General features: G+C 38.0%; 1 protein-coding gene across 7 annotated transcripts in view; it reads left to right on the top strand.

Annotated features, from left to right (window-relative positions):
- tcf7 (transcription factor 7) overlaps positions 1-27006 on the top strand; it is an 87804-nt gene that overhangs the window by 34108 nt on the left and 26690 nt on the right. For all 7 annotated transcript variants that reach the window (XM_047379165.1, XM_047379167.1, XM_047379166.1 and 4 more), the window contains one exon: positions 18106-18232. In XM_047379165.1, coding sequence (XP_047235121.1) covers positions 18106-18232 — 127 coding nt within the window. The remainder of the gene's footprint in view (positions 1-18105; positions 18233-27006) is intronic.

The raw sequence follows: 27006 nt of genomic DNA, 5'->3' as shown, positions 1-27006 counted from the left end.
AGTAAAACTTAGTTGATCAACAGGGAATTGTTAAAGTCCCCTAAAAATACCACATGATAATTTAGAAAAGAGATGCAATGATCCAAATTTTGTGGATGATTTTTGATATCTGGATTTTGGAAAGCTTTGACCAGAATGCAGACACCGGTTTTAACCAATTTCGATTTCTGTTAAGGAACTATAACATTTTAAAAAGATAACACGGAAAATATTTTTTCTGAGCTTCTGATTGGTCAGTTTTATTTATATTTGGAGTGTAGGCAACATCACAGTGTTTTATGTAGGAGCTGTTTCGCTATAAAACAGTTAGTAAAGCTAGCACTGCTAAAACATCAGTTTCTGTGTGATTTCCTTAGAGGATGCAGACCTCCACATTTTACAAAAGCATAAGACAGAGCAACTTTGGTGTAACCTGTTCAGCCTTACTGTTATCTGTTGAAAGTCTTGCTCTCTCTTGCTTTGTTGCAGCCTGAATGAACCGCAAATATGTTGTGGAAAATTGTTCTTTTTGATATTTTCTGACCCTAACTCGCAAATTTACTGAAGGCTGACAACATTTCCAAATTCATCCTGTTCCATGAGGTCGAAAACTCAGAGCCACAAGACAGAGCAATTTTACTATGCTGTGTTCAGCCTTCCTGTTGTGTGCAGAAAGTTTTGCTCTCTTTTGGGGTTTTTTCAGCCTAAATTAACCACAGGCATTTTGTAAAAATACATTTTTCTTTTATATGGCTTCTAACATCTGACTTTCTCTGACTTCATTTGTAAATATTTCTCTGTTACTTAACAATCTTTAAGTTTTTTTTTTATGGTGTTTGACCAATTTTTATCTTGATCAACAACTAATTTCCTGGTGCATCTCTAATTACAGAAACATCAGATGTAAACCTGATCAGCTCGATGAAATAAACTTAGCTTGGTTTGCAATAAAAATACTTATTTACAATAACGAGGCTTGTCTCGGTGTTGTCTTGTGATGGACTGGCGAACTGTCCAGGGTGTACCCTGCCTTCTGCCCATAGACTGCTGGAGATAGGCACCAGCTCCCCCATGACCCACTATGGAAGAAGCAGTATAGAAGATGAATGAATGAATGAAGAAAAACAAAAATCTAAATGTTTTTACATAAAGCCTCCTGCAATCATGGAATAAATTAGTCTTTTTTAATGTATAGATGTACAAAAACACATCAAGGCTTGTGTACATTTCTTCATTCTGAATTTGTTCCCTGTTTGTCACTTTGTGCATTTTTGGGTTCTTCATTGTGGAAGTTGTGAGTGTGGTGTTGTTAGATCCAAACCACAATCCCACAGTCAATGAGAAAGTGCCCAAAAACTAAACTTTTCTGAAATGGCTACAATCATAAGTCAGTGTCCAGGAATGGCAGTTGTAATAAGAGATAAACTGTGTTGTTTTCTGATGTTGGTTCACCTCTGCATCCATCCATCCATCTATCCAGATTTTAACACATTATGCATCTATCCATTCAACCCTTTTTCCATCTTGAACCTTGTATTTATACATTTTAAATGTGGTAGAGAGGACTTTAAACTCCATTAATAATATTATGGTAAAAGTGAGGAATTCTGACATTAAAACTATCTAGGAACCCTGGTAATAGTGGTGTAACTCCAGAGAGGTGTTCCTGCCACATAATGAATATTCATTTTGTCCCCAGGTTCCTGCACACCACTTCTGAATTTGAACTGTATCTAAATGAAGCCGTTTTAAAACATTAATAAAAAATACTTTTAAGCCAACGGCTGTCAGGTTAACAAACTAAAACCTGAAAGATTGTTTAGGAAATGGTTGTAAGGAGAGTCTCAGGCGTGTTTATGCCACGGATGAAACTTGAAAACTCAATTGGACTTCACAGTTGTTATAAGCATAAGTTCTGGCAATGTGCTACTTGTATAGGTTTTTAAAAAATGAGAAAGCAGTTTACAGAGCATCATCTTACAAATATTCATAGAAAGAATCTAGGAAGATGCATTATCTTGATAATTCTACCTTTGTAAAGAGGAATGCGTCATTTCAAGTGTTTTCAGTTTGAGGGTAAAAAAGTACTTCTTTGCTGTTTGTTTTCTTTAAAAAGAAAGTAAGAAATTGCAAAAATTAAAATGTAAATTTGTGCAAAAATCTCTTGCTTATCTTAAAGCACAAATCCTTTCATTTTTATCTAACTACCATAAAGAGTATGTTTGCATGCAGATGAAAACCGAATATTTCTGTTTGGGTTTGGGGATGTTAAAGCCATTCAGCGATGCTACCTGCCAGGCACTTCTTTTAGATGACCTTCAATACTTTCCCAACACAGATGCCCTGGGATACGAGCATTTTGATACTAACATCAAAGCAGCGTATCAGACTTCAGAAAGCGCCGTGCTCATCGAGTCAATGGGTGACCCACAGGGCAGAAAGCATGTAAAATGACTTTCCCCAAAACCTGTCGGCCATGCATACTTGCCTCGCCTAAGCCCTGACCACCACAAAAAAGCAGACAAAACATTAGAGCTGCATACACTGGACAAACATGTACTTCCTATCTACGGTAAAGGGATTTTAAAAAGTAAATCAAAGGAATACGTCTTAGTTTCTTTCTCATTTCAATCATGTCAAAGGTTACCAAAATTAGTCATTATGCCAAAAGAAAATTGTTTTTGCAAAACAATTTACCTCCAAATTAAATGCAAAGTTAAGAAGACAATGAAGAATATTTAAAACTGGTTTGTGAATACTGGTTTTCATTTTGTTTTTGCATAAAAAATCCCAAATATGGAAGCTTATATGAAACAGAACAAACAAAGAAACTGGAAAATATGAAACTGTTACTACTTCTAAAACCAAAATCAACATATACTGTAGTCTCGCTGTGTTTGATTTGTGTCTGAAGTTAGATCTATGAATAACATCACACTAAAGTTAAGCATGTTTGTCTTCTTAATATAATTATCATTAACTGCTGATAGCATTGTATTTCTTTCTGTATTCAAAACCTGATCATGGTCAAAAATAGAGGTTCCACAGTCTTTTGTGCGCCACTGGTTTCCTCTGTCTACAAACCATCAGACATAGGCATAAATTGGATCTTCAACATTCATGTGCGGCAGCCATATTAGATGTTAAACTCTGGGAGACCTCCCAGATGGATGTCCGACTTCAGCGGCGTTCTTATTGAGTTTCCGACTGGAAACTCCATTACAAATAAAATTCATCAAAAACTGAGCCATTTCAATTAACAAGACAGAAATCCTATTAAATTGAGCTTTTATACGTTTTTAAATTTACGCCATTGGATGCCACATTCAAATTTGAGGTCAAATGAGAAGGAGCTGCTTAAAACTTATAAATATTGTGGAAACTGTTGCCTTCAATAATAATCCTGTGTAAAGATCTGGGGTTTGGGACAACAGATGACTGGTAATTTTCCTCTGTGAGTAAGAAAAACCCCATTTGCCATTGTCACCTCTATGCGAGAGGTCAACTTGTGAATTATGAAATCCAGCATGAAAAAAAGACTGATTAGACCTAGAAAACAAAAAATAAGATGAAAGCGCTTTCTATTTTCTCACAGATGGTGTGACAGAAAACAACACACCTGGATGAATTTCAGCTACTGGTGTATAGATATACTCTCTCCTTAATATATTAAGATGTTTAAAAAATGCACTTAGACCATGACCTAAAACATACTCTGATAGCCACGTAGTCATTTTTTTAAGTATAGGGTTAGGGTTAGATTTTCTCTAAAGGGCAATTTTATTGAAATATTGAAAACATAGTGCCCCGTTCCATTTGAACAATGTGTACATGTGGTAAAAATATTTTAAAAGGTGAAACGATGTCTAATTATGACTAAAATAAAGTTAGTTCCCAGTAAGATTTCCAACTCCTAGGGTGTCTGTTTGATCATTTTGATACTTCAAATTAAACAATTTTGGGGCAAAAAAACATACTGGCTCTGTTGTACAACTATTGTAAAGTCTGTGAGGACGTTAATAGTTGGAAAACTTAGCAAATCCCTAGGCAGGAACCACTGCTGTAGTGGAAAATAAGGAAGTCGTAACCAAATAATCAATAACCCTGTTTCATTCTGATGACACTGCATTTATCACACTGAAAACCTTCAAAATGAAGAAACTCCCTGTAAATATTCTTCAAATAATCATTGTCTGGAAATGTCTGCAAATAAATAAACACATCTTTTATTTATAGATATGTTTTACTCTTTAATAAAGCTTTAAAATGATTTTTAAATTTTGAATAGTCCTAAAAAAAAAAAAGCTTTAAAAAAAGCAATAAAATGCTTTTCATTGTAGCCCTAACTTGTAATTCATTGTTAGGAGATGATTTCAAGTTTTTGCTCAGTATTCCAGAGTTTTAATTTTGTTAATAATTTGAAGAAGAGACAGATAGAGATAAAAAGGAAGGAAAAACCAAGCTGGTTTAGTTGCATCTGTGAATCTACATTCATCTAAGAAGCGAGGGAAGAAAAGTACTTTCACTATGACCTGTCTGGTTGCCTTTAATGTGGTATTTGGTGGTGATATTTGTGTAATAAATACATACTGGCACACAGGAAACACGTCACCGCTGGGGTTTTTATTCTCTTAACGTGCGCCGGCATTTCCCATTTCGAGCATCTGCTTCGGTATTTTAAGCTGATCGGGTTAGTGAAAGCAGTGCTCAGCGGCCATAAAGGAAAGGTTTCACAATGAGCGAGCAGTAGACATTTGCTCAGTCATCTTTGCTGGGGGGATTGGGGGACCACAAAACCTCCAGACCGGATCACAGTCGACCAGGGATCTGCTCGCCGATTCCTCCTCGCCGTACAGTAGTAGGCAGGAGACTAGTGAAAAAGGTCACTTTGGTTTTTTTCTTCATCTTGATGATTGGTTGAAAATTTCGTCCCCAACCACAGCCCACAGATAAATCAGGTCAGATAAACACAGTTATTGAAGTTTGACATTTTGCACTCAGGAAAAAAAAAAAATCCTGCTCTGAGAATAAATGCAAACACTGACGCCTCTGTCTTCACACCAAGTCCTTTGTGTCCCTCTAACAATGCTCTTATCAAACCACTACATTTCTTTCTCTTCTGCTTACTTTCTCCCACAAGATAGACAAATATGGCTGTGGCCTCCACTAACTGTACTATCTATTGTTTGAGCAGACCAAACCCTGAAGGAAATGTGTCTCAAAGAGGATTTATGTCCTGTGTGGTCGCCTTGTTTTCTGCCGACTCGATGTGTCAATATTTTTGTTGCTTGCAATTACCAGTGTCACAAACAAGCTGTTAATTGTGAAACGTTCTGGTGGAAATAAACAAGCACACCATTAATTAGCTCTCCTCAGGACCGATCATTAGAGGTTCCTTTCTGCAGGGTGAAACTGTCGCCGCAGCCTAGAAGAGAAAGTTGCCTGCAAGTCTGTCTCCGTCGACTCATTAAGAAAGTGATAACTCATTTCTAAATGCCATTGCACTGGTCCGATCTGATTTTAGGCAGCCTGTCATATCCATGGCCCGGAGCCAGCAGCAGCAGAGATCAGGGTTTTCTCCTGCGCTCAAAGCTTTTCTCACGGCATCAGGTCTGAACTGCAGTGTCAGATGAATCCGTGCCTGTAAATGGAGCAGATGCAGATGTCATTTTCTAATGCACGCAGGATAAGGCTTTGCAGCAGGAAGCTGATGGCTGAAGGAAATTACCTGAGTTATTAATCAAAGAGTTTTTTATCGTATTTTTAAGGAAGTCAAGTCTCTTACTACTGTCATCCTAAAACTAGGCATTGGCCTGCATATTATTCTCATGGTATGATAGCCTTAAGGAAAATACAAAATTATCAAGGTATTTACACACAGGACAATGCACACACGCACTCAGACCTAAGAGCAATTTGGCGAGACCAGTTAACCTAACAGTCATGTTTTTGGACTGTGGGAGGAAGATGGAGCACCCGCAGGGAGGACACGGTCTGGGACTCAATACCCAGGACCTTCTTGCTGCAAGTCAACAGTGCTACTAAGTGCGCGTCACCTAGCCGTTGTGCTCAGGTAGCCAGCCTGCAGTCAGCTGCTTAACAGACATGCTGCTTATAGCAACCAACTGTTACTTTAAGAAGAGAACAGGTGGCGCTCCTGTATTTTTAATAGTGTTTGTGTTTTTCACCATCAAAATGTTCTTAAACAGGCAAATTAGTCTCGTATAAACTGAGAACAGCTTAGCTTTCTTTCAAACAGCTGACCAGCAGTGTGCAGCAACATGTGGCGTAGGGAAAGGGCAGTACTGTTTCGAAAATACTCCCAGACTTTTTCTGGCATTTCATTAAAAGGACCATAGAATGATATCACAGAAAAGTTTTATTGATTTTAATCCTTAACTGTATAAAAATAGGCGCCAGTATTCCCTTGATAGCGGTCTGCTTGATGCCCTGTACACTCTGAACTCTGGTAACAGACTAACAGAGACAGAAACAGGGATAATAAAGCTCGCGTTGTTGCTAAAAGATAACTCTAAAATGCTTTTGGCTGCTTTTTAATAAGAACCGTCATTCCTTTAATGACAATAAGTTTTGCAAATGAAGTGAAAAATTTGTCTCATTGTACTGTTTAGTTGTGGATCCTCCCCCAACAACCACAGTAGTGACCACATATAAAAAGTATAGAAGAAAAGTAAATAGTTAACCGGCAACCTGAAGTAGAGATGGACTAGCCAGAAATTTTTGGTCAATTTCCAATCTTCAGTTTTGTCTTGCCAAAAACTGATGCTATTATGCCATATACAGGTCCTTCTCAAAATATTAGCATATTGTGATAAAGTTCATTATTTTCCATAATGTCAAGATGAAAATTTAACATTCATGTATTTTAGATTCATTGCACACTAACTGAAATATTTCAGGTCTTTTATTGTCTTAATACAGATGATTTTGGCATACAGCTCATGAAAACCCAAAATTCCTATCTCACAAAATTAGCATATCATTAAAAGGGTCTCTAAACGAGCTATGAACCTAATCATCTGAATCAACGAGTTAACTCTAAACACCTGCAAAAGATTCCTGAGGCCTTTAAAACTCCCAGCCTGGTTCATCACTCAAAACCCCAATCATGGGTAAGACTGCCGACCTGACTGCTGTCCAGAAGGCCACTATTGACACCCTCAAGCAAGAGGGTAAGACACAGAAAGAAATTTCTGAACGAATAGGCTGTTCCCAGAATGCTGTATCAAGGCACCTCAGTGGGAAGTCTGTGGGAAGGAAAAAGTGTAGCAGAAAACGCTGCACAACGAGAAGAGGTGACCGGACCCTGAGGAAGATTGCGGAGAAGGATCGATTCCAGACCTTGGGGGACCTGCGGAAGCAGTGGACTGAGTCTGGAGTAGAAACATCCAGAGCCACCGTGCACAGGCGTGTGCAGGAAATGGGCTACAGGTGCCGCATTCCCCAGGTCAAGCCACTTTTGAACCAGAAACAGCGGCAGAAGCGCCTGACCTGGGCTACAGAGAAGCAGCACTGGACTGTTGCTCAGTGGTCCAAAGTACTTTTTTTGGATGAAAGCAAATTCTGCATGTCATTTGGAAATCAAGGTGCCAGAGTCTGGAGGAAGATGGGGAGAAGGAAATGCCAGAAGTCCAGTGTCAAGTACCCACAGTCAGTGATAGCCTGGGGTGCCGTGTCAGCTGCTGGTGTTGGTCCACTGTGTTTTATCAAGGGCAGGGTCAATGCAGCTAGCTATCAGGAGATTTTGGAGCACTTCATGCTTCCATCTGCTGAAAAGCTTTATGGAGATGAAGATTTCATTTTTCAGCACGACTTGGCACCTGCTCACAGTGCCAAAACCACTGGTAAATGGTTTACTGACCATGGTATCACTGTGCTCAATTGGCCTGCCAACTCTCCTGACCTGAACCCCATAGAGAATCTGTGGGATATTGTGAAGAGAACGTTGAGAGACTCAAGACCCAACACTCTGGATGAGCTAAAGGTCGCTATCGAAGCATCCTGGGCCTCCATAAGACCTCAGCAGTGCCACAGGCTGATTGCCTCCATGCCACGCCGCATTGAAGCAGTCATTTCTGCCAAAGGATTCCCGACCAAGTATTGAGTGCATAACTGTACATGATTATTTGAAGGTTGACGTTTTTTCGGATGAAATATGCTAATTTTGTGAGATAGGAATTTTGGGTTTTCATGAGCTGTATGCCAAAATCATCCGTATTAAGACAATAAAAGACCTGAAATATTTCAGTTAGTGTGCAATGAATCTAAAATATATGAATGTTAAATTTACATCATTACATTATGGAAAATAATGAACTTTATCACAATATGCTAATATTTTGAGAAGGACCTGTATTATGTGTTTACACATATCTCAACAAGATTCAGAAAATACAGCAACTCCTTTGTTCCTTCATTATTAAAACACCTTACTGATACTAAGCATAGCTATCTGAGCCTTCTTTACTCAGTAACAGCTTTTACACTGAACAGTGTTGTCATGGCAACCTGGATGTTCTTACATATTGTGTGATCAAACTCAACATTGTCCGGTTTAGTTCACCTGCCGATTTCGTGGTGTATAGCTTCTCTAATTGGTTCTTGTTATCCCACACTATAAAGATAATTTAATCATAAAAAAAAAATCATGTTTTGTTATTTTTGGTAAAAAGGGATGAAAAGCAGTTTCAGTCGCTGTCTGAGGGTGTTTCGAAATAGTTAGAAAAGTTGTGTTGACGTTAAAAACTTTTTCAGCATGTTTAATTTTATGCCTCTCTCATCAGCTACCATCCTTTTAGGATGCTTCTTAACACTGAAAATGCTGTTTTAGGATCGGGACAGGAGAATAAAAAGCAGGAATCACCTGCAAACATCTTATTTCAGTGAAGAGTGCTTTGCAGTATGTAGAAGTAGACAAAACATCTCTGTTTGTTGGTTACGAGCAGTGGTCACTGATTCATCCTGGCCATGGCCCAGATGTTCCAGCCGTGTTTGGCAGTGGCAGACAATGGTGTGTGTACTTGTATGGACAGATCTTTGCATACATGCACTCATGCATGTATATGAGCAGTTGTGTGTGTGTGTGTTTGTAATTGGGAGTAATGGGCGGGCTTGTTGAGGCGGGGGAAGAAGAGTTGGGGTGTTTGGTTTTTTTTTAAACATAGCTCCATTGTTATGGCTACTTGTGCTTTGATGTTACCCAAACCTCCAACTTAGAGGCTCTCATTTTCGGCTCCTGACTCTGGAAAAGGCAATGACTTCCAGATTGGGGGACCTAGTCACCGCTGAGGATGGGTTGCTGGGGCGGGACGGGCTGTGGGAGGTCCTGGGGGGCAGAACAGGTCAGTCTGATGGGGGCAGTAACTGTGGATGCATCAAATAGGAATGTGTCAGGTCTTGTTTTTTTTTTTTTAAAGAAATTACTTTTAGGCTATGGTGACAAATAACTGACTGAAAGTTTAAAGGAGGAAGGTATTAGTTAAATAATTCAAAAGTTAATCACAGTTTTTGGTTTTCTCTTTGAAGAAAACAGACAAGATTTTATTTTCTGGAAATTAATTTTCATACTTTCTTTCTCAGCATAGACAAAAATCAGTCATAAACTTTTCTTAGTCATAAAAGACTGTTTCAGGATTATTCCCCTCTGTGTCAGACCAGACAGTTCCAGTTCTTCACGCAGCTGTATGCTTTCACTTTTAACGCACCAATGTCCCTGACGGTAGATTGTTTACAAGCTTATCAAATATAAGTGGCATCTAGAACAGGACTTTCCAGGAGATCACACAAAAGCATGCTGTCATATCTCTAATAAGCAGTTTGCACCTCATTTCCAGCTTCTGCTTAATAATTTTCTTGCTCTTTTTTTGCTTCTTATGTCTGCTTCAGTCTTTTTGCACTTAGTCTCTCATTGCAGGTGTGGGGGAATTTTACCACACATGAGATACAAACACCTTTTTTCCACTCCTGTTCACCCATAAACCCATAACCATCTCTAGACGTAGAGAAAGAATTTTTTTTGAATAAGAATGTGTATTTAAATTTACATTAATAATTATTATCCTGAAAAATGTTTGAAACATAAATGTAAATATATAATATTTTAAAATACTAACAATAAAATAATAATAAGTAACTCAATAAAAACATTTCTTGATTTACTTATTTGAATTTGTTGTAATTAATTGCCTTTATTTGTAAATAGAAAAGTTACAAAACAATAATATGATTTCTATGTATTATGTGTTAAGTTGACAAAAATGAAATAATGCATTTAAACTAAAATAAAATACGTTTCTGACGCTAAAAACCTGTACAGCTGAACACCAGCCACAGCTTTTTGATGGTAAACATATTTATTCTTCCTTGTAAAGATGGAAAAAATTAAGTATCAGGGTTGTCAAAATAGTAGATATTTTGATATAATCGATACTGGAAAAAAGAATAGAAAAGATATTCCTTTGCACAAAAATCGATACAAACTGACCCATTCACATTTGCCCAAGTTGTTGCAGTCCTTCTGGCAGCAGCGCTGCAACAACAGAGACACTCAGTTTACTCTAATAGGGATCTTTTGGTTCTGCTGGTGGTCAGAAATGATGCCAGAAGCATGTGGATTGTGAGATTATTTTTGATTACAAGCTGATTCAGCTTGATTTCTGGACTTATGATTGATCTTTATTTTTCTTTTTCTTTACTTTGTTTATTTTCTTATTTTCTTGGTGCGGAAATACACATTTACACATTTCTATATGTCATTAAACTGCAACAAAGTAAGAAAAAAATCAAATAAATTGGTGACATAAAATTTAAGAAATGATTTTAAAGAAACGCAGAGTAAGATGGAATCAATTACATTGTTCTCTTTACCCTCTTTAGTCTCTCTAGACAGGGTTATAATGTTTCTCATGACCAGACGAAGCATATGTATTAGCTCAGCTTTTTTTTGTCCGATATCCCCCCTGTAACATAGTATATTTGATCCAGTGGCAGATAGATTTTTAAAACCTTTCAAATTACTTGCATCCCCATCCGTTTGTTTCTAGCAAAAGATTTGTTAAGAGTAATTGGGATTCACTTGGGATTCACTCACGACCAAATGCATCACAAAATCTCTTTGGGAGCCAGCATTTCCACTGAGAGCAAAGGTGAATCAGCCAGTAATTTCCAGCCGTTGTTTGCATCTTTTATTATTTCTGCTTTGCCACAACAAGGACGACTGAAAGAAGCTGTAAATTAGTGTTTTCAATGTCGAAATCAACGTAAAATGTAAGATTAAAGATGTTAGACTCAAAAGCACTCTGAGGCAAGAGAGAGGACGCTTTAATTTCCTCTTCAAATATTGAAAGAGACTGATCTACTAAGAGTGCCATTTGAAAACTAAAGAATACATTAAAAGCGTTTTATCAGCATAAGACACGCTAAATTAAAGTGTGTGCGCACTCAGAAACGAGCGACTGCGTTATCTTGCTTGCATGTGTAAAAAAGCATACGTACACACACGTTCATGCGCTAGGGTCAAGGTGGAGGGCTGTCATTACAAACAAGTGATGTCTGAGATCCCATTAACTCTTGCATTCAGCCGCAGATTTCTGTTCAAATAGAGTGAAGATAAAAGGCAGAAACAATGTCCTGATGAATCAAAGGCCTTTCAAGTAAAATGAGACTACAGAGACATGGAGGGCTACATTTATGATTTCCTGACGCACTTTAAAAGGTGTTGATGTCTAATTGTAATTTTTAAAGTAATCACTTCTTTGAAGTAATTACATCTTTGATGTAATCAACAAATAGGATCCTTATTATTCAGCACTACTGCAGCCATTGGTGTCTGATCGGAACGTTCTTTGTCAGTATGGTTGCTTGATGTTGGCAGAAATTAGCCAGCATGGTCCAGATTGGCCTACCAGCTGTACCAAGATGCTAGAGAATACCACATTAAAGGTAAAATAAAAAAAAAACCTGTTGCAGTGTAAGCTGCACAAACAGTGAACGAAGATAAAAGCAGAATGGGCAGTATGTAGGAATGTAGAGAGCGGTGCTCTTTTTACGGTACAAGCAGAGCGTGAACAGACTGGATGTTGTACATTCTGATCCTGTTCAAACAGAGCACATTGTGGCCTTCAGTAATAAACAGCTGCAAGGCTAGCTCATTTGTATAGCACCATTCATACACATGGTTTACAATAAAAACTGTATTTAACCAAAAAGCAATGTGCATTTTACATTTAAACCAAATAGCTAAGACTTGATAAACATACACCGATAAAGTTATCTTTGTCCATTAAAGGAAAGCTGCAGTGAACAGTAATGTTTTATTCCTGATTTAAAGGAGCAGTTCGGTTTCTACACATTTTAGGTTTTCAGGCAGTTTATTCCATAGCTGAGGAGCAGAAACGTAACGCTGCCTCCCCTCTTTTTAAGTTTTTGACCTAGGAACACTGAATGAAGAGGTCTCAGATGTTTTCAGGGGTCTACATGGTTGCATACATATTCATTAACTCCAAAAGGTTTTTTAGACCCAAGATCATTCAGTGCCTTGAAGATCAGTAACGGGGGGCGGCGCTGATGGTGTAGGGGTTAAGCGCACGACCATATACGGAGGCTACAGTCCTTGAAGCGGCCGTCCTGGGTTCGAGTCCCTAATGTCTCCTCTTCTCTCTACCCCCCTTTCCTGTCTGCCTACTCTCAAAAAATAAAGGCCACTAGTGCTGAAAAAATATCTTCAAAGATCAGTAACAAGACTTTCGAGCCAATCCTTTTGTAAACAGGGAGCCAAAATAGCGATGAACCACTGGTGTGGTGCAATCTGTTTTCCTGGTGTTGGTCATGCTCTTTAGTTTTTAGCATCATTGAATCTAATGGCACATTTACACTTCTGGTCTGGTCCAGGATTCTGTTAAAGTGAATAAAACCAGACATTCATTTGGCACGGTTTGCTTTCACACAGATTTTTTAGACCCGACCAAACCAAGGCATCCAGTTGCAGCGGATTGTTTTGGGATCAGGATTGGGAAGATAAAAAGCATGAATAAAAAAGTCCATCTCATTGGGGTTTTTGTTGCTACTTTGTTGTTCAAATGTAGTTGCGTGCCTGGGCCTCCTAATTTCTCTACATAACCCCAGGAGACATTTTCAAACTCTTCATCTACTTTGTTTTTCCTCTACTTCTTCTTTTTCTACTCATATTTGCCGCTCTTATCATCTCTCCCAGCTTTCGGTTTGCTGGCCCGGTACGCATTTACACTCCAAGCAAACCACTCCAGAGTCTGGATAACTATGCCGAGACCTGAAGTTGTAACGATCCCAGGGTACGGTTCTCTGGTGCGTTTTAGGGTCTGGGATGGGTTCACACAGGCGTGATCCGCTCCAGAAACCGGACTCTGGCATGGTACCAAGCTTTCATGAGGTTTGGTGTGAAAGTACTTTACCTAAGTTCTGATCTCTCATCATTCATTTTTGGGGGCCAGAAACAATTACTTTTTTCTTTTCTGCAGTACACTGGAGGAAATTCTGACCCCTCCACTGAGTAATATAAGGACTCACTAACTCAGTCACTTTAATTTACTGTGATCATGTGGTGACAGAAATATAAAATTACGTGTCATCAGCATAGATGCGGTAAGAGATCTTGTAGTACTTCATTATCTGAGAAAGACGATCATAAAGATGTTGAATAAAAGTATTGGGAGAATAGAGCCTTGAGGAACTCTACATTCAATATTTGTTTGCTCCGATGTATAATTGCCAAAAAACACATAATAGCTCTAGTCTGCCCAATAAGATCTGAACCAGTTTAGCTTAGTACCAGACAATCTGGCCTACTTTTCTATTCTATGAGTCAATATGTTTTGATCATTTGTGTAGAATGCAGCACAGATGTCAACTAATTTTTAGAGTAGTTTTAAATGTAATGTGTCATATACTGTAAAACATTTACCAGTTCAGTCTCGGTGCTTGCTTTAAGCACTGAAAAGCAATGTAAAGACTATTTTTCTTATCAAAAACAGTGAATTTGTTCAAATTTTATGTTTTTTAAGGGCCTGGGAATTATTCATTATTCAGGAATCCAGTGAGTCCTCCTTGCCTTGCATGTTGTTTCTCTGTAAAATAAGTGAAGTTTAAGTCATCCAGCGTTAAAAAAACTCTTTAATTCCTATTGATTTGTACCATGAATTTTTGCCCTGGTGATTTATGTCAGCCTTCAAGGGTGGGTAATTCATCTGCTGTAAATTAAAGGCTTGGAGAACTAGTCCCTCATCTCTTTATGTGTGTGTGTGTGTGTGTTTGTGTGTATGTGAATGTCTGTGTGTGTGCGCGCGCCTTAAGATAGGTGTAAATTTTCACTCTTATCATCTAAGAAACTGCAGGTTTATGATTCATAGGGACTGCAAGTGTTATTCAGTGTTTCATATGTGCGTGTGCATTTGTGTGTGTCCCATGTGCATGTAGGCACTCGTCTATTTTACCAAAAGTAATTATGTGTAAGTTATGTGTGTAGTGGGGGGTTGAAAAAGGGGAATTTTTTTCTTAAACACAGAGGGGTAAATAATTATGGGTTAAATGAGTGAGCTCAGTCAGCCTCTGAGTGTGTGTGTTTAAAAAAAAAAAAGGAAGGCACAGCAAAAGCCACTTCAAGGCGGGCTAATTACCCCGAGGAAGAGAGGAAACATAAATGGACTATTTTGTGGCTATAATGTTACAGCAAAACGGCTTCAGCGACCTCAGCACGTGAAGTGGAGCCACAGCAGATGTGTGTGTGCACGGGTTTGCATCCTTCTTGCAGCATATGCCGAGAAGCTGAAAGTGTGTGCAAGAAATTCATGTTCTTTCATATTCTGTGGTTGTGTCTCTAGATACTGATGTTGATGCAGAGGTATTAAATTTCTGAATCATCATGCGACTTCGCATGAAATGTAAGCATTCATTTAAATTTTTGTGAACTCTTGTTTGTGCCCTCGCTCTCATGAGCATTATTTGCTTTGATTGAGGTTTTGGATTTTAATGTCATGTAACATTTACAGTCATACCATCTGCTGATGCAGACTGCACAGTTTTTGGGATTTTCCCTGCAAAATGTCAGTAATTCTGCAAAGAAAAATCTAAAAATGTCATTATTTCTTCTTCTCTGGGCAGAATGCTGTAGTTAAATGCAAACGAAGGATGTCAAGTGTACATTGTCAAATTGAAATACTGTGTGACTTAATTATCAAAATAAAGGGAGTTCGAAAATGAAGAAATTACCAGCATTTTAAGTAATACCTTGCACTTAAATGTAGGTTTATTTCTTTTACTAAAGCAATCAATTTATTCACGTTTCAACATGTTTAGTTGTCTACTTCTTACTCGTTTTTATGTTTATATTTATTATTTTTTGTTTATTTTCACGTCAGTTTATTAAGCACCATTCACAACATATGTATACTTTAGCCAGTTTAGAGTACAAAAAGGTCAAATGTATATATAAATTATGTAGAAAAACAATACTGTCTAATTTCAGTTGAAATCATTCCAGTTCCTTTCACGTCGGTTTTAGTCATATAGTCAGAAATTTTAAATAAAGCAGTACATGAGTTGTTTCTATGGGAAAGAAAAGAACAAAGTGTACACAAAGTTGCTCTCTCCGTAGTAAAGTAATGGTTAAGTACAGAAGCATTGGGCCAGGTGTACAATCTATTGAAATAAAATCAAGAGAGTTGACGAAATGAATGGCTGCAGTTGCTACTTAAATTACTTTTTCCAGGAAAGAGACAAAGGTAAAAGCACAAACGCTGGCCCAGCAGTACTTTCTATGGGAGAATAATATAGAGACATGTATAAAGGTGTAGACAGAAATATTCCCATAAATGGTTTTGTCCAAAAAAAAGACAAAGACAAATAAACGAGCGCTGGACTATGACTACTTTTTATGGTACAGAAAAGTACAAACAGTTAATGGCGGAGATAGGTGCATCAGTGGCCTTTGTTTAGGACAGAGATATAGCTAGAAGCATAAGCACTGGATCAGTACTTTCTGTGGTAATAATAAAAACATAGAGTATGCAAAGTTAAGGGCAGCAAGAGCTTCTGCAAAGACTTTCTCCTGGAAGGAAACACAGAGTTAGGCATGCTTTCTATGGTATTCTATGGTACATATGGCTGTTTTATGTTCTGCTGTAGAAGAAACTTCAAGAAATTCAACACATTTTCATTCTTGTTACGTTCTCTGTTCATGTCGTTTACCAGTCTCTCACCAGTTTCAGACTTATACATACCATCAGCGTCAACATCCAGTCACTGATTGCAGTAATAGTAACAATACAGATGCTCTGGGTCAAGCATTGTATGTTTCTACAACCCCTTAATTACAGACATTTGTGATGAAGAAGCACTCCAGAATAATAAATAAACATTGTCAGAATTAATCCAACTATCACTTCTATCCTAATATCTGTGGTTGAAGTCATAAACTCCCTTATTGGGCATCACCTTTAGCTTTCTACAGAGTAGGAAAACATATATGTATCCCTGTGTCGCGTTTGATGAACCAGCTCTTTTGACAAGATCTTACATCTTCTCAAACCTCTAAGACATTTTTTTCATCTCTTCAGATTATTAAGAATGCAGCCCATCTTTTCTCCACCCCCACATTACCTGCTGCTCCATCTCCCACACTTCTTCAGCCCAGCACAAGAGGCAGCACGTTTTGTTTTCACACGTCTCAACATTAAAAGCGGTTTAGCAGTTTGATCTCGGCTCTCCAACCGCTTGTCGTGTGGCATACACATGAGGGGACGTCTCTGTGTTTGTGTGTTTGGTCAGAGTAAGACTTTAAGATGCTGATGGATAGTGTGTGTGCGTGTGTGTTAATGTGGAGTGCAGTGTGTGGAAGCTCTGCCTTAAAGTGATAAGGTATTCACTTTGTAACTCAGCAGGAGGCCCAGCAGGTTGCACAAAGATCTTCCTCTCTGTAGTGCTGCTTAATGCAAATGGACCTACATGCACACGCACATCAGTCCATCTTCGATTGTAGAACACGTTTTCAGAAAAATGTTTGTGCACAAAAAATCCTCGTCTTTTCCAAGCGACTCATTTACTCGTACTTGGAGCATCCATTCATACTCACCTAGTCATTCACAAACAAATCTGCACTCGTAGAAACATGGATGTTTATAGTTGCACAAAAACAATGACCCTATCTTACAAATACAGTCACACCGCAAAGTTCAAACTGTATCTAAGCTTGCATGGCATTGCTGCCTCCAACTCTGCAAACCACTGCGACATATCAGATGTTGGCCACCATGCCGAGAGCATTAGCAATAACTGGATTTCACATAACTTATTGAGAGCCATTTGTAAATAGAAACATGAAAGCAAAGTAGCTCGCATGCAGCCTCACTTGATCATCAAAGGCTTATCGATCGAACAGTCCTCCTCCTCCTTTTTCTCCTTCTCTTCCATGCTACCCTGAAAACAAGCGGGAGAGCGAGGTGCAGCCCATCTGTTTTATTCCAAAAAATGTTTTCCTTTAGTCCTATGTAAGTGTTAGTGTGTGTGTGTGTGTGTGTGTTGTGGAAGGTGTCTGTCTTCTGGCAAATGCAAATGTCCCACTTTGATACTTTAAATGCAAACTTTCTGAATTTTGGGTTTTGGTTGTCACTTTCTAGTTGTGAAATTGAGATTTTCTTAACCTTTTCATGTTTCTTCTTGCATCATGTAAAATCTATCTCAAGGAAATGGCAAAACACACACACATGATTGTGATGTTGTGTTAATCATTTTCTATTGAAGTTTTTTTTACGATTTACAGATAACTGATTATGTTTTTATATAATTTTTGTTTTTCGGTTTGTGTTGTAATTGGTCTTAGTTTAGGATTTTTACTACTTTCACTCATAGCTTCAAAAAACACAGTTAAACTGTTAATCGACAGAAAAGTAACTATTAATCCACTGTTTTTGTATTTCCCTTCATGCATTTGCTATTTGCACTTTATTACATGATTGCAATAAGTGAAATATACAAAGATGCAGTAAAATCCATACATTTACCTAAAGGCTTGTTATCACCAGCCTAATGATTTTATTGAATCGAAACTGAATGGATTTCGTATTGTCTCCTCAACAGTCCAACAAAGTGTCGGTGGTACAACAATCCCACGGGATGCACCCGCTGACGTCCCTGCTGCCCTATAGCAACGACCACTTCAGCCCGAGTCCTCCACACCTGCCCACTGACATGAGCCAGAAGACAGGTGGGATCACACTGAGAGACACACATGCAAGTCTGTGCACTTGTTTAAATCTGACCCAAATCTCTTTCTTTCGTTTGAGTAGGCTGAAATTTCTTCTAATCTTTTAAAGTTGCCCTTTTTAATAGTTATTTGATTTCCTACAAGGTCTTTGTAAGTTGTTGCTTTTTCATTCTTTTTCAGTCCAATCCTCCTAACCATTAAAACAATGGTTTTATAGTGAAGTTAGTCTAAAGCACGTTTTCAATACGCTACCACCTCATAAAGTTTTTGGTTTTTTATCACATATTCATTTAAGAAATCTTTAGATTGCTTGTAAATGTTACTTATCTTTGTATTTGTGTATTTACTCATTTTAATCTTTTATCTTAAATAATCTGTGTTTATTGTGCTCTTCTGCGCATATTGCTTTTAGATAAATTTGGAACGAACGATATAATACAACCCGCCATTGCAGATAACCAGTCATGTCTTTACAAACTACAAAACAATTTCAGGAAAGACCTGAACCAGAAGCTGAAAGATGCCTCTGCTAAACCCAAGTTTGCCTCTGCTAAACTTGTTTTTTTTTCCTAGTTTGTTATTGAGTCTAGACTGCATTTGATTATCTCTGGTTTAAAATCTAAATGTCTGAAACCGATTAAACCTGAACTGTATAATTCTACACTGAACAAAGATTATTTAAAACACAGTTTGGGATTAATAAAACCTTTATTCTATATATCCTTCCCCAGAAAGGAAGAACATGGCATTTTGGCATTAGAAACCCCTTAGAAATAAACAAACAGAGAAACTACAATAGATGCACCAGTCAGACCTGAACTAGAATATTCTACGCTGATTTGATGTTTGTGATTTATTAAACCTGTACTCTTATAGTGAAATTAATTTAGTCTTCAGAAAAAGTAATCTCGGCTCTCTTCCTGTAATTCACATATCTTACTCTGATACAATAATTTCTTGTCTGTCAAACTTTGTTATTTTAAGCATTTCTGATAGATTTAACACCAAAATTGGTAACAAATAATGTTTGTGTGACAAGCTGCGGGGAACAAAATGCACATTTCATGAGGCGTTTTGTTTCTGGAACATATTTCCTGAAACATTTTTATCTCCTTTGACTGTTTCTTGTGCATGTTTCTACTGTGGAGTATAAAACCAAACGGATCGCCCTTCTATAGCAGAGGAGTCCAGGATGTGATGGAAAACAGGGAAATTATAGTAATGTTTGTGTGCAAATGTACAGCTAGATTGGCTTTTAAATTAACTGAGCCAATCCTGACTGTGCAGGACAGAGCACAGTTTTCAACAAGTGCTACTATTTAAAGAGATTATTTATGACAATTTCATAGTAGTTCAGCTCTGAAACTGAATTAAAATCAATTTTTACTCAGAAGAAATTTGTAGTAATCCAAAGATGTTAATTAAAAAACACTGCGGGATGTGTCTTGTAGGAACAGTGACCACACACATTCTGTATGTTGCAGAAGCTGCTTCTAGATTGGTTAAGATCTTATTTGGCAGTCCGGAACTACTTTGTGTTATTTCGTAATTATATTCTGAGCAAACAAAGATGTCTTGTGGGGTTCCTCAAGACTCCATTCTCGAGACACTTTTGTTCAACATCTACAGGTCCTTCTCAAAATATTAGCATATTGTGATAAAGTTCATTATTTTCCATAATGTAATGATGAAAATTTAACATTCATATATTTTAGATTCATTGCACACTAACTGAAATATTTCAGGTCTTTTATTGTCTTAATACAGATGATTTTGGCATACAGCTCATGAAAACCCAAAATTCCTATCTCACAAAATTAGCATATTTCATCCGACCAATAAAAGAAAAGTGTTTTTAATACAAAAAACGTCAACCTTCAAATAATCATGTACAGTTATGCACTCAATACTTGGTCGGGAATCCTTTTGCAGAAATGACTGCTTCAATGCGGCGTGGCATGGAGGCAATCAGCCTGTGGCACTGCTGAGGTCTTATGGAGGCCCAGGATGCTTCGATAGCGGCCTTTAGCTCATCCAGAGTGTTGGGTCTTGAGTCTCTCAACGTTCTCTTCACAATATCCCACAGATTCTCTATGGGGTTCAGGTCAGGAGAGTTGGCAGGTCAATTGAGCACAGTGATACCATGGTCAGTAAACCATTTACCAGTGGTTTTGACACTGTGAGCAGGTGCCAGGTCGTGCTGAAAAATGAAATCTTCATCTCCATAAAGCTTTTCAGCAGATGGAAGCATAAAGTGCTCCAAAATCTCCTGATAGCTAGCTGCATTGACCCTGCCCTTGATAAAACACAGTGGACCAACACCAGCAGCTGACACGGCACCCCAGACCATCACTGACTGTGGGTATTTGGCACTGGACTTCTGGCATTTTGGCATTTCCTTCTCCCCAGTCTTCCTCCAGACTCTGGCACCTTGATTTCCGAATGACATGCAGAATTAGCTTTCATTCGAAAAAAGTACTTTGGACCACTGAGCAACAGTCCAGTGCTGCTTCTCTGTAGCCCAGGTCTGGGGAATGCGGCACCTGTAGCCCATTTCCTGCACACGCCTGTGCACGGTGGCTCTGGATGTTTCTACTCCAGACTCAGTCCACTGCTTCCGCAGGTCCCCCAAGGTCTGGAATCGGCCCTTCTCCACAATCTTCCTCAGGGTCCGGTCACCTCTTATCGTTGTGCAGCGTTTTCTGCCACACTTTTTCCTTCCCACAGACTTCCCACTGAGGTGCCTTGATACAGCACTCTGGGAACAGCCTATTTATTCAGAAATTTCTTTCTGTGTCTTACCCTCTTGCTTGAGGGTGTCAATAGTGGCCTTCTGGACAGCAGTCAGGTCGGCAGTCTTACCCATGATTGGGGTTTTGAGTGATGAACCAGGCTGGGAGTTTTAAAGGCCTCAGGAATCTTTTGCAGGTGTTTAGAGTTAACTCGTTGATTCAGATGATTAGGTTCATAGCTCGTTTAGAGACCCTTTTAATGATATGCTAATTTTGTGAGATAGGAATTTTGGGTTTTCATGAGCTGTATGCCAAAATCATCCGTATTAAGACAATAAAAGACCTGAAATATTTCAGTTAGTGTGCAATGAATCTAAAATATATGAATGTTAATTTTTCATCATGACATTATGGAAAATAATGAACTTTATCACAATATGCTAATATTTTGAGAAGGACCAGTATTTGTTAAATTTTAGATGTCAAAAGTGACGTCTGGGTTTCCTTTAATTAAATGTCTTCCCTAAGGTTGGCATCAAAGCACTTCAATGCAAACCCTGTAAAACAAAGCAATGCTCAGCATGGGTAGCTACGTAGGTTTAAATGATGTGGATGCAAACAAAAATACAGAAAATATGAACTGCCAAAGAATTGGTAAAAACAAGGTGCTGGGAATATTCAACCAGTAAGAAATGTTTTGCTCTCCCGCACTACAAGGCTCCACCTTTAGTTCAGAGATTCAGTGATCTAATTTTGCCCTGGTTCCTCCAATGGAAACACGCTTAAAGGACCTCAATACCTAGTTCAAAATATATTTTTTTGCTGAGTTGTCTGTTAAGTGTTGAGACAACATTAATTCATCTCTCGGGTTTAGGAACATTTTCATGCCTGAGTGATTCATAGGTCAAAGTTAAGTGGCTTAACACAGAAAAAATTCTTTTTTTTCCTTAAAACTGCCAGTGACTGGACAGAAGATGGGTGAAAAAGCAGCCAAAGTTAAGGAAAAAAGTTAAGGACTACCTTTCAGGATCACATGAAAGGTTGGCTCCTTGGAGGAAGTTGTAAGGAAATGAAGGACAACTTAAAAGGCTAATAGCAGACTCAAGATAAAAGTGGTTACTACTGATAGAATGTCTTATATTCGCACACACACTGGGACACACAGCTGTTGAATTATTCCACGTTCTGTTTGTGTTGTTAACAAATTATTCATCACATCTGCAAAAAAGATTCAGCACACACATATATTCAAAAGCTGTGTCATTTTACCAGATGTGGACACACACACGTGATGTAAGATAACAAATTGATTGTCTCCATATACCTCTGTCTCTTCTCTCTCTCTCTTTTACTCACACACGCTTACACACATACACATGCACTAACACACACAGAAACTCTGTAAGCCTGTGGCCATCCCGCAGCAGCTCTGAAATGGCCAGCTCCTCTGAAAGGACTGCCAACCACACACACACACACACAAAGATGGAAACAATTAGGGTGACAATCGCACAAACCATCACAGCAGCTCACACAAGCTTCTCCGAACAGATACACACTGTACTCTGGAAGGCACAAGCTAGCACACCCTGACATTTAAACATTACTGGAGTTTTGCCTTTCTTTACGCACAGCCTAAAGGGTGGTTTGACCATTGAATGTATTTGTAATACATTCTATAAGCTTTTTATTTTAAATTTCATGGCACTCCCAAAGTCATTCCTGTGAGGATCAACTTCCACTATCGAAACTGGGTCAGATCTTCATATGCCCTCTCTTATCCGAAGCTGAAAACAGTCTAGTCTCTGTGACAAAGAGTAGAACAAATTCAGTCCTATGTACGTGTAAAGATTGTTATTATGTTATAGAGCATATCAGAGGGCAGGAAAAGGAAGGCGCAGGCACAAAGGCAACGGAGCGACTGAAGCAGTCCGTTGGTACATTTCCAGTGAAATGAAACTAAAACATCACTTTTATAACTAGCATTTGTTTGATCCTATCCTGTGGTTTCTTAGTGTATTATAATAACTGCACTGCTGATGGGAATTTCTGATAACAATAAATACCACAATCTCTTATGAATGGCCTAAACAGAAACTTGTTAAAAGCTGTAAGAAATCACGTCAATGACAGACAGTAATATTTTATGAAAATGGAAGAAAACAATAATGCTCAAAGGTTAAGGAAATATGTGACAGCAGTATCATGGTTGAATATTGTGATAAGAATGTCGATCCCTGACTCTTCATCAACATTATGTCCCCAGCATTCCCCTCATCCCATTCACTAAAATCTATATCAGGTGTAGGCATCGAGGGCAGTGATAGTTGCAAAAGTAATCATAAAACATTTTGTCCACCTGTGTATAATTTAATCACATTATAAACCCAGATGCTCTGTGAAGGCCTCAGAGGTTTGTTAGAGAACATAGGTGAACTAACAGTATTGATGAAGACCAAGGAACAAAGCAAACAGGTCAAGGAGAAAGCAGAGAAGTCTTTTGAGGCAGGGATAAGTTATAAAACCATATCTCAAGATTTGAACCCAAGATTCCCCTTCCTGCAGGACATTGACCCTAATCATACAGCCAGAGCTACAACAGAATGGTTTAGATCAAAGCATTCATGTGTTAGAATGGCCCAGTCAAAGTCCATGCCTAAATTCAAATAAGAGGAAAGCTGGTAGAGAAACACCCCTGAAGACTTGCAGCTGTAACTGCAAGGTGGTTGTACAAAGTATTGATTTGGTGAGACCGATACACATGCCAGTCACATTTTTTTAATTTTTATGAAAATGAATCTTTTTACTGCCATTTGTTCAGCAAAATGAAAATTAATCTTTTTACCTCCATTTCACAACTTGGCACCACTTTTTATTCTATCACAAAAAACAAAAATGTGCATTGAGGTTTGTGTTTATAATGTGGTAAAATGTTAAAAAGCTCAGGAGGTATAAATACTTTTGCAACAGCTCGGTAACACACTGACGTCATCCATGAGACCATTTTTTCTGTGAAGAGGTCCGGAGACAATAAGATGAAGCAAGAAGAATGACAGTATTGTACTGCTGTGATCAGTTATTAAACAGAGAGACCTGTGGTAATCCTTCGCCTGCTCCGTCTGGAAATCCCCCTTTTCCTACAAACAAATGCACCCTGTCTGGTCTAGACTCTGTGTATGTCCTTAACTGACAGTGGATTCGTGACTCAGCTCTTAATGACAGACCGAGCCACCTGCTTCTACCTCACTGATCCACTAACACCTGGCTGCTCCTGCCGCTGCATCCAGTCTTTCTCAGGACATTTCACACAGGAGGAGTGGTCACACAAATCCACACTCACTTTACCTCATACCTGCGACTTGTCAGCTGATCACAGGTATGGGTTGCCTCACCTGTGAGGTCATTTCTTTTAACGCACCTTAATTTTTCTAACTCTGTTCAGACAGGATTAATGGTCTTTTTATAAATGTGGATAAACTCAGAGGATTACAGTTAAGGAGTGGGGAGCTGAGGTGAGGAATTCCTTTGCTTGAAACAACTTGAGTTGGAATGATTAAGACACACGACCATAGCTGTGGTCCACTGCTTAAAGATGGTAAAATGTTTCACTCATCATAGAGGTTTTTAAAGCTTCAATCACCAGATTTTTTTACACTTTGCCCATCATCACACATTTTCACAGTTTAAGGAAAAAGTGCAACCATTCCTTGCTTCAGTGTTTATTAGGTTCACATATTGTCATACTTCCAGCTTGGATTATACTGCAGAATAAAATTTGTTTTCCTTTTCAATTTCTGAACAGTTATCTCAGTCTTTTGTGCTTGTCCTTGTTTTGTTAACCAGTCCTGAGCTTGTTTACAATAAAACAGTACATATTCAGATTTCCTTTGTTCCACGAGATCCATCTAATGAAAGCAATCATCAGAATAAATTGTTCTGGATGTCTTTGTTGTTTAGGTCCAACAACATGAAACGAGCAGTTATTAAAGTTTAGCTTTTTGCAGATTTATTTATATTACCAGGACTCACTGATCAAATGTTTGCTGGAATTATTTTTGTTTAGTTAGTTTTATATGGAACTTGAATCAGTATATCTGTGTGAAAAGAACATGTATTTCTTTTCTCCCTTAGCACAGTCAATATCTTTTTTGTGGCTAGTTATAGAGAAACATTAGCAGCCTTTTTTGCCATACTTATTTGTTTTTTAAAGCAGAACAGCATCAGATGGATTGCTTTGCCATTAAAACAAGAAAGATTATGTGACTGAGTTTTAAATTGACAATACAAGCTAACAAAATAAAAATATCTAATAGGGCTTTGCTGATGTTGATATAATTATCTAATTATCCCGCATCATAATCGGTGCCTTCAATAGCAATAAATGGAGAGCAGAGCATTTCAGTAAGAGAATGAAAGCATTAATTGTTATTATTTGCTGTTATGTTCAAAAAAACGTAAGGAAAATAAATGAAATTAGATTAACCAGCTCAAATGAACTTTTTAGAAACTTTTTGTATTTTAGGCTAATCGCAGCATTAAAGCTGTTGCTAGCATAGCAGATAGTTTCAGTTATTTTTAGCTTAGCTAACATTCTGGTATCACTGTAACTAATGCTAGCAATTTAGCACATTTTTATTTTTATAACTTTATTGTTGATTGGGTTTGCTATTGATTGCTAACATGCTATTATTATTATCACATCCAATAATGTTAGCATTTTAGCTAATGATTCAATAGTAGCTGTTGGCATAACACAGTTAGCTGCTTATAAGTCACTACAGGCTACATTTGTAATAGTTGAGCTGCAATCCTGAGCCATTTACTCATATTTTTTCTTCTAACATCCATAGAGGCTCTGTGTCACCACGATTTTATTAAACAGTTAGTTGTCATTATGTGGTTGAACCATAAGAGGAGTGTGACTGTGCTGTTTTTCACTTTCCTTTAATTACACATGAAATATTTTAAAGTGTATTTTTTACTGCATTCATATCAGTCATTAAATATAAGTCTCAAATATTCAGGTTTTCATCCAGTTTTGTCTGTGTGGAATTGTATTCCTATAAATCGCTTATTATTTACATAAACACTATGGAGCAAAACCAAAGCAGTGGTCTCTCATCATAACATGACGTGGGTGGTGGCCAGTAAATGTTCCTGTAAAAGTATCTGAGAGTTGTCAGCAGATTTATTTCTGAATTTTTCTGAAAGTTAACAGTTTTTTCTTTCCTTGGTTTAACTTCCTTTATTGTTTGTTAAGCTCCAGTTCTCACCTTATTGTCAGTGCACGGCTTACTTCCTGTGCTATTTCCATTACCACCCACTGTCTGTTTTCAGCCCTGCCTTAAGATATGTCTTCCTTTTGTGACATTTTTACTAAACTCACCCCGTCCCAACATAATTTTCCCATTGACTTCCCCTTTTTTATTGCATCATATCATTTAATTGATTTATCAGCTACATTAGAATATCTTTACTTCCCTGAAATTCTCTCTTTTTTGTAGTGGCCTTTATTTCATAAGTTGGTCAACAGGAAATGGGGTGGACAGAGAGGGAAGACCTGCAGCAACTGTCAATGGGCTGGGACTCAAACCCATGTGGACTGTAACCCCCGTACATGGGTCGTATGCTTTACCCATGCACTGTGCCCACTCCCTTGAAATTCTCTGTTAAAGTTTCTATGTTTTTTTTCTTGAATCAAAACCTACATTTAGATCTTTAATGGGAAAAATAATAAGTAATAAGCACTATTTGTTTTACATTTAGCTGCACAACATAGTAGCAGCTGATATACTGTGTAAAACTATATTAATATATGTAAATAATCCCTCTCAATTTGTCAAAAATCAGTTTAGAAGGATGACTCCTTCACCTTGTTTAGGGAATGATTTCATTACACATGTATAAAAAGATTCTTTGTCTAAATGAAGGTTTACTTATCAAATTAATTACACCTAACTAGGATTGTTTTTATTGTCTATTACATTGGGGTATGATTACTCATTATATATTTAAGTAAACACCAACAATATTTATATAATT

Source organism: Girardinichthys multiradiatus, chromosome 11 (genome assembly GCF_021462225.1).
Source record: "Girardinichthys multiradiatus isolate DD_20200921_A chromosome 11, DD_fGirMul_XY1, whole genome shotgun sequence".
Taxonomy (NCBI): domain Eukaryota; kingdom Metazoa; phylum Chordata; class Actinopteri; order Cyprinodontiformes; family Goodeidae; genus Girardinichthys; species Girardinichthys multiradiatus.
This window is presented reverse-complemented; position numbering and strand designations above follow the sequence as displayed.